At 49.2% G+C, this 15,116-nt stretch overlaps 1 protein-coding gene and 1 long non-coding RNA gene across 2 annotated transcripts in view; one reads left to right on the top strand and one right to left on the bottom strand.

The window, feature by feature from the left end:
- Positions 1-330: 330 nt before the first annotated feature.
- LOC119870980 lies at positions 331-12,096 on the bottom strand. Its single transcript, XR_005356543.1, has 3 exons — positions 11,997-12,096; positions 1,966-2,157; positions 331-728 (listed from the first exon to the last, which is right to left on the bottom strand). It is a non-coding gene; the product is annotated as an uncharacterized LOC119870980 (long non-coding RNA).
- The window catches only part of MAN2A1 (mannosidase alpha class 2A member 1), a 161,497-nt gene continuing 158,136 nt past the window's right edge, over positions 11,756-15,116 (top strand). The window contains exon 1 of the mRNA XM_038532169.1: positions 11,756-11,890. Coding sequence (XP_038388097.1) covers positions 11,756-11,890 — 135 coding nt within the window. The remainder of the gene's footprint in view (positions 11,891-15,116) is intronic.

Below are 15,116 nucleotides of genomic sequence, written 5' to 3'. Positions count from 1 at the left end.
CGAGAAACCAGAGCCAAAGAGAATCCAAAGAAAGACCTGGGGCCTGCTGGAAATGAGCCTCCTCTTCCCCCAAATCATGCCAATAGTAGTGTTAGCAAACAAAGGACTACAAAAAAAAATGAAAGTGATGATCCTGTACCACAAATAATTTTCCCTTCTCTGATATGTGCACATTGAGATATATTACTGGCCTTAGTTATCATGTGCATGGATATTTTCACCAAGATAACTCATTGCCATAAAGATTCATTTATTTATTTTTAAAGATTTTATTTATTTGAGAGAGTGAGCGAGAGAGTGAGTAAGAGAGCATGAGTAAGGGGAAGGAGGAGAAGCAGACTCCCCACTGAGCAGGGAGCCAGATGCAGGGACTCGATCCCAGGACCCTGGGATCATGACCTGAGCTGAAGGTAGATGCTTAATGGACTGAACTACCCAGGTGCCCCAATAGCCATAAAGATTTCAATGTTAGGAGTTTGGAGTTAAAATAAATAATTACATATGAGTAGGTTTTCCTGGACAGAGTCAGTTTTAAACATCTTCATCCATTCTCTTTGTGTATTTCTTACATGTATTTCTGTATCTGTGTCTGTATTTCTCCCAGTATTGCCCGTGGTAAGTACTGCAGGTTGGCTCACTTAATGTCCATTCCACCCTCCTCTTATGGTGTCTTTCACAGGCAGAGACTGGAAGCTTACGATGGTTTCTAGACCTCTTTGCACCTAGAGCTATGAAGAAGGTCTGTCAATCAGATATATCCGTGCAAGATTAAGAAAACATAAGAGAAGTTGGGATGTCTCCTTGACCACTTGTCTGTTTTTTCTCTAATAATTAAAGTCACTACAACACAGCTTCTGAAGCAGTGCACCAAGGCCCATTACTCAGCCCCCTGAAAGACAATAAGCAGTTGTGACAGTTGGACAGCAGTAGCTTATTGGCTCTGCTTGCTATTGTAGGGTTATGTTATTAAAACTCGTATTCCTAAAGTCCTCAGCAGTCACAGCTCCACTGACAGGTCAACTCTGTATTGTACTGGAATCACTGATTCTTGGAAGCTTTGTCTATAACTCACTTCTCCAATCCTGACCATTCATTTCTGTGAGCACCCTCTATTAAATACCTTCCTTTGCAAAAAAAAAAAAAAAAAAAAAAAAAAAAATATATATATATATATATATATATATATACACGCACCCCAAATTCTATTTGTTTACACTGAACACTGACAAATACACATCCTAAATGTTACTTTAGAAAATCTATTCATAAGGTATAAAGTATCACAATTCTGTAGAACGTTGTATCAAAAAGAAATTTTGAAGCCAGAAAAAATAAGCTGTACCCTTTAGTATCTATGTATCCTCAAGCAAGTTGTTTAACTTGCCTGTATCTATGTCCTTTATTTATGAAATAGAATTAATATATTAACCTCACAGAGTTTTAAGAATTAAATGAGACAGCACAAGTAAAGCACCCAGTATGTATGGTCATTCACGATACAGAGTTCATTTCTTTCTATCCCCATATTGGACTTCCTTTAGTAATTAAGATGATTAGCAAAATTATTTTGGGGGGGAATTCTCTTTAAAGGACCTAAACAAAACCCACACCCTCATAGGAACACAAAGATTCAGTGCTGATTCACAAAGACAAGAGGAATAGCTCTAAATGCCATTCACGAGCAAACAGACGTCTATTACGAGCCACAGCAACCCATTATGAGTACTACCAATTCACCCCAACTAGTGGCTCAAGGCCCAAATAATCATTAATTCATTTGACAAATATTTATTAAGCCTTGACATTGCTAGACACTACTTTATTCATTAAGATACAGTGATAAATCAAAAGGTCCCTGACTTCTAGGAGCTTGCATTCTACTGGAAGAGACAGACATAAAGCAAGTCAATAAATCATCTGAAATAGTGAGAAACCCTATGAAGAAAAGGCAGTTTTTCTTCTTACCTTCTCAGACGTTTATTATGTTACTTGACTCATCCCCTCTCTTATCTTCTTTTCACAGAAGGACAAGCATAGGGAGGTGAAGATTAGGCCAACAGCATCATGATTCTCGTAGGTAGACCAGTAGTTTCAGGATCTGTGAAGGGTCTGGGTCCTCTCACCATTTCACGGATGCCAGCAACAAACACAGGATGTCTGGTTTAGAGACAAAAAACCATGTCAAAGCAGCATAAGCATGATGTTGGTGTTAGTTCCCCATGTCTCCCAAATCCCAGATGGGATCCTCTACACATAGAGGATATCTGTCACAGACCAAGGTATACTGAACTCGGAGAATCTACTGCTTTTATAGTGTCTGGTAAGCCTGCTCTTTGTTTGGGAGAAGATATTACTTGGTTGCTCACTGCCAACACAACCCTGCAAATGGACCTAAGTTAAGGAGTAGTCAGAGTCTTGCATTCTTGGAAAATCCAGAAATAAGTGTAGAGATGCTCAGGGCCCTTGGAAGACTGATTTCCTCAACAGGTTGGAGATAAAATGATTGAACTCTCCATCCTTTATAGTTTTATGCAACTGTCATTATAAAATTTTCTGAAGTTCTTACTCCCTTCCAAACTTCAATCTCAGATATGATGTATTCAGGCAACCGAAGAGTTTGGTCAGACTTAAAAGTAGCAGCTAGCAGGGGAAAAGACCAATTTTCCAGTTTTACCAAATATAACCTGAAGCTCTTATAGAGACATCAACCCTCTCTCATCATAAGAATGGAGCGAGGCCTTATACTTTCAAGAAACCTCACCCCAAGCTCTATTCCTGTTCAAGATTACATTGATTGCCCATTTTACAAGCCTCAGCTGCAAGCATGTATTTATTTGGGTAGGGAAAGCAGTATATGTTCCTACCATGAGCACTCCTCACAGGGCCACTGCTCTTGCATCTTGATACAAAAGCCCCTTGCTGGATCATCCGCATAGTCAACGTTCCTTGGGCTCTCAAGCCATGGATCAATACCAGGGACAGAAAAATGTAGACTTGCTCCATGACATAGTAATGCTACCCATATTGTCCACGTGGACTCCATTATCCACTTCCTCTGATGGCTATTTCAAATGTTCTCTACTCACTTCTCCATGGGACGGACCATTCTTCCTCTTTCCTAGAGAAAATGGAAGGTGTCTGGGGAAGGCTCTCCTAACATGTCATTTGTTACCTCTTGTAATCCTGCAGCAAATGCTGAAAAATAGTTATGATTGTCCTAGTGTGGCAGGTTGGAAAGTGGAGCTTTGGGGACATCATATAATATTCCTAATGTGTCCTGGAGAAGGAACCAGATTGAGTTTTTATGATATGGGCCTTGCCCTTGTGCAGCTTCCAGATGGTAAAATAAAACTTCTCTGCTTAAGTGTTCGTGTAAAAAGCTCTATTTAGCCTCCTAAGTCACAGAAACATGTGCACTATAGAGAATGTTAGTTTTTCCTTCTCCTAGACACATTTCCTCATATCATAAGGATTAGATCTGTAGCTGTTTGTTTTCCTAATGATAGAGCTAATTGCTCTGATCCAGAGGGCGAATGAAACTTCTCTTATCTTCCCCAAAGCAAAATATTATATCCTGGGATAGGCACCTAGGCTAGTTCTGAAGCTTCTGGGGAGACTGGAGTGTTATCTTTCTAGTTATTTAAATTCCAACTAGGAATGAGGCCCTGGAGCTTAGAAACATCTGGAGTCAGGAGGAGACCCTTTCCTGAGATGAGGAGGAAGAGTTGCATCCTTTACCTTTATAAACACATGAAAAATCACTTCTTCTTGTCCCTTGTCAATAGGGTATCAGTCACTCATGTAGAAAAAGTTTCCTTGGTTTTCATAGTATCGCCCTAGGGTAATACCTGGAGCAAGCTGGGAGAGGGGAGCATGCAGTTCTTGTTTACTCTGGGGTAATAAGAAATCTGCCTCTGATCCAGAACACCTCCATGTGCTCATGCCAGATAAAATGCATAAAGATAAATATTAAAAACACGACACTAGGGGCACCTGGGTGACTCAGTTGGACTCTTGATTTCAGTTCAGGTCATGGTCTCGGGGTTCTAAGATAGGGTCCCAATGCTGGGCTCCACGCTCAGCCGGGAGTCTGCTTGGGATTCTCTTTCTCCCTTTCCCTCTACCCCTCCCCTTTGTGGCACACACTCTCTCTAAAATAAATAAATAAAATCTTAAAAAAAAAAACAAAAAACAACCCACCCCACTACACTAGACATTTCAGAGCAGGGATAAGAACACAAATACTTCCAGACCATGAAGTAAATAGTTATAACAAATACTTGGTAATATTTGTAGAGACAGTGTTTGAGCTTCTTTGTGCAGAATGAATAGGAGTATGCTGGTGGACAGGGCTGCTAATGGCATTCTAGACATAAAGAATTGTGCCAAGGATCTGAGGTGCACCTTTGTTCAAGTTTTTTGTAAAACTGAGCCCTTTCTCCAGGTACTTTATTTCCATATACCATGAAATTGTCCTATTATACTAATTTCAGTAGAATTAGATACTGTAATCCCATCTTCCAGAAGACAGTTCTAATAACTATACGCACTGACAACATCAGCGGTACATACAGCACCTCTCAGAGCTGTTCTATGTATGGTCTGTACAACCACACCTAGCAGCCCTGTCCTCTTGGTTCAACAGGGAGAAAGCAGGTTGTTCAGCATGACTAGCATAGCGACTGTGTGTGAAAGAGGGCGGGTGGGAGGATAGGCTGGATAGAAAGACAGAGGTCAGAACTCAGAAAAACTTAGGGTTCATACTGATGTGATTAGAATTAGATCTGAAAGTGCTAGGAAACTACTGGCAGATTTTAGGCAAGAACGTGTGATGGACATTTTCACAAACCTAGAGCACTGGGTAAGCAGTGACAGTAGGACAAGATTAGTCAAGAGACCTGGTAAGAGGCCAGGAGACATCGGAGCTCTGTGATAGGAAAGGACAGGGAGGAGCTGACTTTGTTGGCCTTGGGGCGACGGTGGGGGGCGCGGGGCTCTTCCTCCTGTCCAGAGTGCTTCTCTCCTCCAGAGCTATTGGTCCCCATCACTGTACCTTCTTCACCACCTTGATCCTTCACTTAACTCTTCTTTTTCCTGTGTCTTCAACCTCTCTCTCCACTTGCTCCAACCCTATAGGCTTTGGTCGCCCCAATATGTCAAAGTCTTGCTTCTGCTCACCCTGTTTTTCTGCATGAGTATTTTCCCCTACATTAGAATGGCTTTCCTCATGCTTCAGGTTAGGAAAATATGACCCTTCCAATGAGTGGGTGAACAGCTCCGAAGCAGCAGTACTGTAGCTAGCAGGGCCACAGGGATCACTACTGAGGCTACTAGGTTGGCCTGCCAGACCTCCAGAGGTACAGCCAGTAAGATGGCAATAGGCTCAACTGGATTCAGGCGATTTGGTACTTATACAGCAAAAATAATATCAACATGGTGTCACCTCCCCATGTCTCTGGTCCCACAGGATGATACTCAACTGGAAGGAACTGATGACAAAGACAGGAGTGATGAGTTGATCTGTTTCTGTGAAGCCATCTAAACCCATAGCCTGGCAGTTTCTTGGCTTACCCAGAAGTGTGAAGCTACAGTTGAAGTGGAGCAGAGTAAGACGGAAAGGGCTATCTATGCTCTACTGAAACTAGGGAGCTCGATGAGAAATGGCTTCATAGAACTCTGCTGACCACAAGAAGCTTATCTCCTCTTGGTCACAGAGGAATTGCAGAGCATTCCACCCGGATTGATCCGATATGCCTGTCTGGCTCATGCGAAGACGTGGACGGTCATGTGCTGGTAGAGCTGTTTCCCAATAACTCTACCCCTGAACTTTCATGTATTGAAGTAAGAATTATTTTCAGGAGTTCAGGCCACCCATGAGATTACCGAATTAATTGTACTCATTGATTGTAGGGGCTTGGACCAAATGCTTTCCATTCATCTTACGCCACAGCAGATCAAAGTGACCAGGACTAGGACTCCTAAGCCAAATGGTTAGGCTAATTCAAAGGATTAATTGCAAAAGGGCTCCCCATCCAGAGCCAAGCCAGTTAAGTACATCTCAGGTGTTGTTGAGATTGACCTGAGAAAGCCACTCTGCTTTCTTTCTACCTTTCCTGATTCATTAATCTAAGTGCAGTAATAGGTGTTGGCGTTTGACTCTCCCTTGACCAGCCAGTAGGAAGTCCAGGGCAACATGATTGCCTATAATCACTTGCATTAGAGATTTTATACTGGTTTATGTTTGTCAGGCAAGTAGAGGTCTGACGTCCACACGAGTACCCTACAGGGGGCATAAATTATATTAGGAGTGTAAGTGTCATTTGTTACAACAAAGGTGGGTCAATTTGTGTCCCTTGTGGTGGACAGACTCCCTGATTGGAGCTAAATAATTTCCTGCGAACAGGCTGCGGTGCTGCTTCTGGAGACAACGATCTGGCTAGGAGAGCCAACCAGCCCAGCCCTTGTGGTATAGACTATTCCAGTTGAACTAGATTCTGCTAATACGTTTACAGTGACTTAAGCAATGGCATTTTGCTGACATTGGGGTCAAGGTTTAATTCTTCAGTGTCCAAAGGAAAAGCTGTTAAGTTTTTGTCAGTAGGGTCAGGAGGGAATGACAGATGCAGCAGTTAAATTCAGCCGTGGCTCTGGGTTTGGAAAAAGCGTACAACAGATTTTTTTTTTTTCCTTAGATGATAGGGAGAGACCACAAGGGACTGACAATAAAGCCAGGCTGGGTGGGGGTGGGGGGAGGAGGACCCGCATTAATGTCCAGAAAATTCATCTCATTCTGTCATCTCAAGTGGAGGTCATCTACCTGAAAGGCCAACAGTCCTTAGTTTAAGGTCTAAACACTAAGGATCTAAGTCCTAACATCTAAGAGTCTAGGATTTAGGTAAAGAATGGGTATTCAAGATCACAAAGGCATCATGTGAGAGCCAGGAGAGGTCTAATGATTCCTTCCCCAGCCTCTGACTTCCCAGGGTTTAGGGTAGTCCTCTCCCACCAGCTGGGCTGTTCATTTCCTTCCAAAGCCATATGACCAGTCTCTGTAGCAATCACGTTATCCTTTTTCCCAAACCTCATCATTTCTAATCTACACCATTTGCTTGGATCCATCCCTCAGTGTTTTTGTTTTGCTTTATAGCTTGTACCATCCTAGAACTTATCCCACCCTAAAGGTTTGGGACCTGCCAAGACCACTTTAGAGTTATTATCTCATACTCGTGATTACGTTCTCCTGCCCTCTAGTTCAAAGATATCTTACCAAGGCATCTGAAATACCTGCTGCTTCCAGTTCATCAGGTCCAATTAGCATAAAGGTGTCATTACGAACAACCAAAACGAACCAGTGTGATGTTTTGTGGAACGTCAAGACGATCGCCATTTCTGTAGACTATATCAAGGAGAACTGATGTGGCTGACGTGGTGACGCTGTGAAGGAGTATCATTGGCTTTGGTAGCTAATGGCCAACTGCTTTGGCTGGTTTTTACAGATAAGTATGGAGAAGATTGCATTGGCTAACTTGGTAGCTATATACTAAGCACCAGGTGCTATGTTGATTTATTCCAGTAAAAATACTGCACCTGGGACAGCCAGACAGCCACAATTGGAATTACCTCCTGGTTAAGTTCATAGGAATCCACTTTTTAAAGATCTGTATGACTTTTGCACTGGCCAAACTGGTGAGTTAGATGAGAATGTGATACTATCACCATCCCTACTTCTTTCAGGTCTTTTCTTGTGGTATTATTTCTGGTTTATGATCTTGGAAGACAGTAAAAGTGCCAGGAGCATCCCACTTAGCTCCTTCTGCCGTAATGGTCCTCACTTCATGGGTTAAAAAGCTAATGTGTTGATATTGTCAGTTTTAGAACTGAGTAAATAACCAGTAAGTTGGTGTGTGGATCAAATGAAATAACAGGACAGACTTTGACTTGGACACGAGCTAAGGCCTCATCTAACTACTGACCAAGATAATGGTCAACTTTGGTCGTAGCATAAAAATGCAACTTTGGTCGTAGCATAAAAGTGGTGTTTTGTATTCTTAGGGATTCCCATCAGTTCAGATCCAGGGTCTAGTAAACTTCAAGAGATCTGCATATTTCCTTTTCTCCCGCGTACTGTCACTCTAGTAACTGGTGGCACAGCTCTTTGGGTGAGGCTTGGACAAACATTTACAATGTGTATCATAGCAATGGTGCAAGGTCCTTCCTGAAGGAGACTCTCCTTCAATCAAGGAGCTCGGGGTCTGTGAACTGAAAACCGAGTGAAAGGCTGTGATTGTCCACTCTGCTGACTCAAGTTAGGTTTTACCTGCCTGACTTAGAGCTTTTGCTATTATAAATATCAAGCAGTACTTTATTAGGTTGGCTATGTACTTGTTCCTAGGGACCTCTGTGGGCTAGGCCATCAGATTGCCTGTACACACTTGCTGCCCTTTAAGGCAAATATTCCCACGTCACATTTGGTGCCTAAGTACTGCCTGTCCTCTGCTATTCTCAGGTCCCGTCATCTCCAGTGACATCCAGAAGCCCATCCCAGTGGGGGCATCCTCTATAGACATACATGGCCTACACAGGGGAACATCCACAGAGATTTAAAGATGCAGGTCTTCCTCTCACTAATTTATTTCTCAGTTTTTCCAATGAAGGGAATGTCTCTGAGCCTTTGACGGAATGCAGCTGAGGATAGGTAAGCAGGTAGTATATGGCACATCCAGTATAACATTTCCCCAAATCTTTGGATTCCTTGTTCCACATGTCTGGGAAGCTTGGGTACCTCAACATCACAAACCGGGTCCAAGTTTCCATCAATCAACCAGGTGAGCTATTAGAACCACCACTAGCTGCACAAGCTAAAACATACAATTAACACCGTAACAAAAAATTTGGCTCAGTGTAGTTCTACTCCATCCTCCTGTGGCCTAACACCCTTAGAAGCCACTGCCGCTTGTGTTCTCCAGGTTTCTGTCTTCCTATTAACAAAGTATGTAAGTTATTTCTTCTGCCTGTGTATCAGTTTTGGTGTGTAAATAGTTCTTCCTTCATCACAGTCTGCTCCTATCCCCCAGAAGCACGCGGAGGTCTGATCCTTGTTAAAAGTATGGTGGCCGGCAGCCCGGGTGGCTCAGAGGCTGGGCGTCTGCCTTCAGCCCAGGGCGTGATCCTGGGGTCCTGGGATTGAGTTCCACATTGGGCTCCCTGCATGGAGCCTGCTTCTCCCTCTGTCTGTGTCTCTCATGAATAAATAAATAAAATCTTAACAAAAAAAAAAAAAAAAAAAGAGTATGGTGGTAACAGAGGGTGATTGTGCTGGGTTTTGAAGAGAATGTGAATTCCCTCTCAAGGCACTGCCCCCTCCTGGGGGTGGGGTGGGGATTGTAACAAGTTTTCAAGCAGAGGAAGCCCACCTCCTCAGACACTGGAGGGCAGTGTGCTTCCATGGTGGAGAGGCCCAGGATGACTTAATGGTTCATGATCACCAGTTTCATCTGGGTGCAACACATCCTGACTTTTGAAGTCTTATTATTGAATCATCAGTGCCTGAACTTTTTCACGAGAAACCTGGCACATCTGTGAATTCAAGTTGTAATTCAGTGACTGAAAAAAAAAAAAAATCAAAATTTCGTGTTTGGTCTTCAGAAAGACCTCTGTTGTTGTTGTTGTTTTATCTGCAGTACATAGGAGCCTCTTCTAGAATTGTCACAGAAGCTCTCCGGTTCTCATGCCACCACATTGGTCTGTGCTTGTTTCTCTTTGTAGGTACTCAAAGGAACTCGAAAGAATCCATCTCATCTCAAGCCACAGTCCTTAGAGTCGCCTTACAGCCGTTGACAGTCAAATGTGGCTGCCACTCGGCCCCCGCAAGGCACGTGCTTCATTTGGTCCTTGATCACAATCAGCCACAGGCAATTGATTAATTGGCAATGGCCTGTGTGCCACGACGCCCTTTGGCAAGGAGGTCAGCACTGAGCTCAAGCCAAAGGCCCAATGCAAGCAAACTCCTAACCCCATCTTTCCAAGGCTACCTCTTAGACTTACAGGTAAAGCTTAAGAGAAATAAAAAGGCTTAAGCCACATGATTATAGACCCTAACAGGATGAATGGGGGAAGACGGCCCTAGAGAACATACAAACAGGGGTTCTAAGGAGCTGCCCTCGTAAGGAACCCCAGGGCTGGTGGGGGTGTGTGTGGAGCTCCCCAAGAGGAGCCGCCCAACCCCTCCCAGACCCTCCTGGGGAGTCGGCTCCCTGGGGCTCAGCGAAGGGCAGCCCAGCAGCACCTGCGGAGCCCCGCCCTGGGGAACCTCTATGAACCTGGCCTCTGGGAAGCCCGGGGGTGGGGTGGGGGAGCTCCCTCCGCAGGAGCAGCAGCGTTAGCGGTGAGGAGGGAAACCTGGGCCCGGGCTCGCCGCGGTGCACCTGCCCACACCTGCCCGCACCTGCCTGCACGCAGGCCGGCCGCCGAGCAGCAAGCAAGCAGCAGGCGCAGCCGGGCTTCCCGGAGCGGCTCTCCGGCGCCCTCTCCCGGCACAGCTGCGGCGCGGCGGGCGAGGGGAGACTTACTCGAGCGGGCCCAGCTGCATTTGCTCGGCGCAGTCAAGAAGGGCGGGCAGCCCGGGGCGGGGGGGCCGCGGCCGTGGGGAGGTCCGCGGGGGCAGCGCGGGCGGGTCCGACTGCACGCGAGCGCGCGCTCCGGGGGTGCCGCTGAGGCCGCAGCAGGCGCGCCAGGCCCGGGGCGGAGGGAAGGAAGCGGGAGAAGGCCCGCCCCCATCCCCCACCCCCGTCCCCATCCCCCATGCCCCTCCCTCCCCGGGGCCGCCGCCGCCGCCGCCGCCGCACAAAAGCCGTCCGAGGTCTGCTCCCCGCCGGGGCGCTGGGGGCGGGGCCTAGGAGCGGCGCGCCGTGATTGGCCGCCTCAGGCCCCGCCCCCGGCCGACGCGTCGGAGGGGGCGGGGCCAGCCGCCTGCTCGGCTGCGGGGCTGCGGGCGCCCATTGACCCGGCAGCCGCCTCGCCGCGGCTGCTTCCTCCTGCGCGGCGGGCGGAGGGCGGAGGGCGGGAGCCGGGGACGCGGCGCACCTTCCTTCCGCGGCGGCCGCCGCCATCGTCCGCTGCGTGCGGGGCGGGAAGCGGGCGCGGGCCTGCTGGGGTCTCGTGCTCGGCTCGGGGGCGCTGCTTCCGCTCGCTTCGCCGCCCGCCTCCCCCTGCGCCCTTCATTCCCCCCGCGCAGCCCGGTCCCGTTTCTGGAGAGGCAGTGGCGGTGGCCGTGGGGCGGGCGCGGTGCGCGTCCCGCCGAGCCGCGGTTCCCCTCGCCGCCGGCATCAGTCCTCGGCGCACCCCTGCGCACCCCGGTCCGGTTGCCTGGGTCGGGCCGTCACGCGGCGCTAAGTTGCGCTTCCCGGCCGCTTCCCGCTTCCCCGCGTCCCCCTCCGCCCCCGCTCCCGCCGCTCCCGCCGCCGCTGCCCGGAGCCCTCAGCCCGCTCGCCCGGGGACCCGCCCGCCCTCCTGCCCGAAAACTTTTCCTGCCGCCCCGGCGCGGGCGGCGGCGCCAGGAAGTGCGGTCGGCGGCCGCTCCCCGCTCCCGGGCCAAGTTTGCGGGGCCCCCGGGGCTGCAGGCCGGTCCCGCCCAGCCAGGGCCGCCCGGCCGAGCGCGCGGGGAGCCGCACCCGCACCCGCACCGGTACCGGCACCCGCAGCCGCAGCCGCCCGGGGCGCAGGACGGTGCCCGGGCCCCGCGTCCATCGAGGAAACCATGAAGTTGAGCCGCCAGTTCACCGTGTTCGGCAGCGCGATCTTCTGCGTGGTGATCTTCTCGCTCTACCTGATGCTGGACCGGGGTCACCTGGACTACCCCAAGGGCCCGCGCCGCGAGGGCTCCTTCCCCCAGGTGAGCCCCGGGCCCCGCCGCCGGGCGTGGGCTGCCCCGGCCGCCCCGCCGCGCCCCCGCGCCCCCGAGCCCCCGCCGCCCCGCGCCCCGGCCCGGAGAGCTCGACCTGGGGCGCGGAGGGGGGCCCGAGCCGCCGCCTCCCCGCTCCGCTGCGCCCGGACGACGGCGGCCGCCCCCCGGGGGAGCCCCCTCCTCCGCGTCCTCCGCCCTTCTCCCCCTCCCTCCCCCCCTCCTCCCCGTCCTCCTCCCTCCATGGTCTCCTCCCCCTCCTCGTCCTCCTCCCTCCATGGTCTTCTCCTCCTCGTCCTCCTCCCCCACCCCCTCCTCCTCTCTCCCCGTCCTCCCCCGTCCTGCTGCTCCTCCCCCCTCTCCCTCCCTGCCCCCCTCCTCCAGCCCCCTTCCTTCCTCCTCCTCCCCCTCTCCCTCCTCGTCCTCCTCCTCCCCCCCGCTGCAGCCCTCCGTCCTCCTCATCCTCTCCCTCCTCCCTCCTCCTCCTCCCCTCTCCGCCCCCCTCCTCCTCCAGCCCCCCCCCTCCTCCTGCTCCGCCCCCCTCCACCTCCTCCTACCCAGGGGCGGTGGCCCCGGTGCCCGCGCTCGCCCCGGGGCCCGTGGGGTGGCGGCGCGCACCTGCCGGACCCCCCCACCCCGGGGGCGGCCGCGGAAACGGGGTCCCGCACACCCCCGTCGGCTCCGCGGCGCCTCTCTCCACGGTCTGGAGGAGGAAGCAAAAGTTTATTCCCCGCGGCAGAGCCCGGGCTGGGGCCGGGGCCGGGGCCGGGCCGGGGTCGGGGGCTGGGGCCGCTGCCCGGGGCTGCTGTGCGGCCGCCGGGGGCCCGCTGCCGGGGCGCTGCCATACCCCGGCCCGAAGCTGCGGGGCGCTCGGCCTGCGCCCTGGGGCGCGCGCTCCCTGCTCGCGGAACCACCCGCCCGAGGTCTCTCCTGTACACGAAGTTGCTCAAAATAAGCAAGCAGGCACCGGTTCTGTCTGCAAGGATGCGCTGTCAGGGCCTTGACCCATCATGACCTGTGCTCTCCAGAAATCCTCGTAAAACTGGGTGCCCTGTGATCACCCTCTGGGGTGAATGGACCTGCAGGACTCCAAACCGGCTCCATCTCACCACTTGATCCAGACATACTGCACAAGTTGCCTGGGTCTGTCTTTTTTTTTTTTTTTGGTGGCAGTGTAAGCGACCAGAGAGCCTCCTTGCCATTCGCTGTCGTGATGTGCGAGGGCACAAGGCCGCAGTTTAACGCAAACTAAACTCCTAAACTGTGTCAGAGTTCTGAAAGTGAAAAATGACCTCATGGTGGATGCCCGTGGTCCCTCCGGAGCCCTCAAAGTACCTCGCAGGTGGAAAGTATTACAGATGTTGTTGTAAACATGTCTCAACATTGTTAAAAGCTTTTTCTTCTCTATTAGTATGATACAGAAGCTACAGTGAGGTAAGCACCGTGGGATGTTTCTAAGGCTTCACTTTATGGAGTTTGCCCAGTGCTTGTTACTGAGAGGGAATGGAAGTTAAAAATGGGGTAACCGCCCTCGGAAGCCATACCCAAAGGAATGCTAAGCCCTGCTAATTAATAGGTTGTATAATTTGGTGGCTCAACTTGCTCTGATCCTCTGCCCCCCCCATCACATTTTCCGAATTTTCTTCATTACAAGAAAAAAAAGCTGATTTATTTAAGCCGTTAGCTTATTTTAAATAACGTCCTTTGGCTCTGGTGTGATGATCACTTGGAAATGATTTATGCAAACATCTGGGGCTGGGGTTCTCTGGCAACCTTGACATTTTACTGTTACTAAAGACGTGAGTGACTCAGTTACTGGGAAATCGTAGGCAAAGTTAATTCCAATATTTTAATATCCAGCCTTGGTCCTCCTCGAGGGGCTTAAGTTCTGCATAGAGCAGAATGCAGTTGATGGAAAGTGACAGTGGCTGCTGGAAGAGCAGGCTCTGGTCTGTATTCTGGTTTGTGGGCGAGGGGAGAGGATTTGGAAGGTGGAGCTTTTTTATGCTTAATTAAGGTGACCACTGTCAGGTTTTTCAGGGCTGCGTTTTCGGTTCAGGAAGAAAGCACTTTTTTTTGCTGATAAGAGTTTTGGAGAGACACTGAATCCCCAAACAGATGGGACAGAGTAAACCCTCTGTAAGCCTAACTCCTATGCAGGACAGCAACCTATGTGTCGTACAGGACAAACTCTATTCCCACCATCTGGTAGTTGGGGAAACCGAGGCACAGATATATATATATGTGTGTGTGTGTGTGTGTGTGTGTGTATATATATATATATATATATATATATAATTTTTTTTTTTTAACTTGCCCAAAGTCCCACTACTAAGAGCTGAGGGTTGAACAGGTGGCCTTTGGAGTCTAGGCTTTCAGCCATTATGCTATGCTAATAATTCCTTGCCTACTTTTTAGGTCCCAGTTGGCCTGCAGAAAAGATCTGATATAGAAGATAGAGCATGTTGCTCTGTGGTTCCTCAGCATATGACTTTAAAAAAAATTTTTTTTTAAGGAAGTTAAATTATGAAGCTCTAACAAATGTGCTCCTTTTTCTGAAACGTTTAACATTTGAGATTTATACCCCTCCCAGAACGTCTTGTTGCTCTCTTTAGAGCTAAACATTGTAATGAAAACCATTATGCAGCACAGCATCCAGCCTTTTGAGTTGATTTTTATTTTCTCACTACTTCTAAATCCCGTGTAAACCTTAATTTGATGAGAACACCACACATTACAAAACTAGCTTGCAATAATGTATTACATTTCTTTGGTGAATTTGAAGCAAGCCAGTCCATCACTATATATTATTTTTGGTATCTTAGTAGAATGACTTATCTAGAAAGGGATTGATTTCTGCAGAATTTCAGTTTAGGATTTAGGATTTTAGTTTCATTAAGTCAATGTGGAACCTTCAGTGATGTATATGGTCTATTTAGTAAGCAAGATATGTTTTTTTTTTTTTTTTTTAAAGCAAGTTATGTTTTAAAACCATCCTAGTTTGAGAGCAATCTATTTGCTGTTATTCTGCGTTTCATTCTTTTCCTTTCCTCCTCCAACTCTGTGTTTTTCACCGCTTGGCCAGACTCTGGGGTGGCAGTAGGCCCAACTCTGGGTTCTCTGGTTTCTCCCACCCGAGAGGAACAGCCTACCTCTGACATAGTCTTTGGAAGGCTTTACCCTTTGTTCCAGGGAGGAATTCCGGTGAGGCTTGGAG

Source organism: Canis lupus, chromosome 3, assembly GCF_011100685.1.
Source record: "Canis lupus familiaris isolate Mischka breed German Shepherd chromosome 3, alternate assembly UU_Cfam_GSD_1.0, whole genome shotgun sequence".
Classification (NCBI taxonomy): domain Eukaryota; kingdom Metazoa; phylum Chordata; class Mammalia; order Carnivora; family Canidae; genus Canis; species Canis lupus.
The sequence above is the reverse complement of the archived record's forward strand: the minus strand, read 5'-3'. Positions and strand labels throughout refer to the sequence as shown.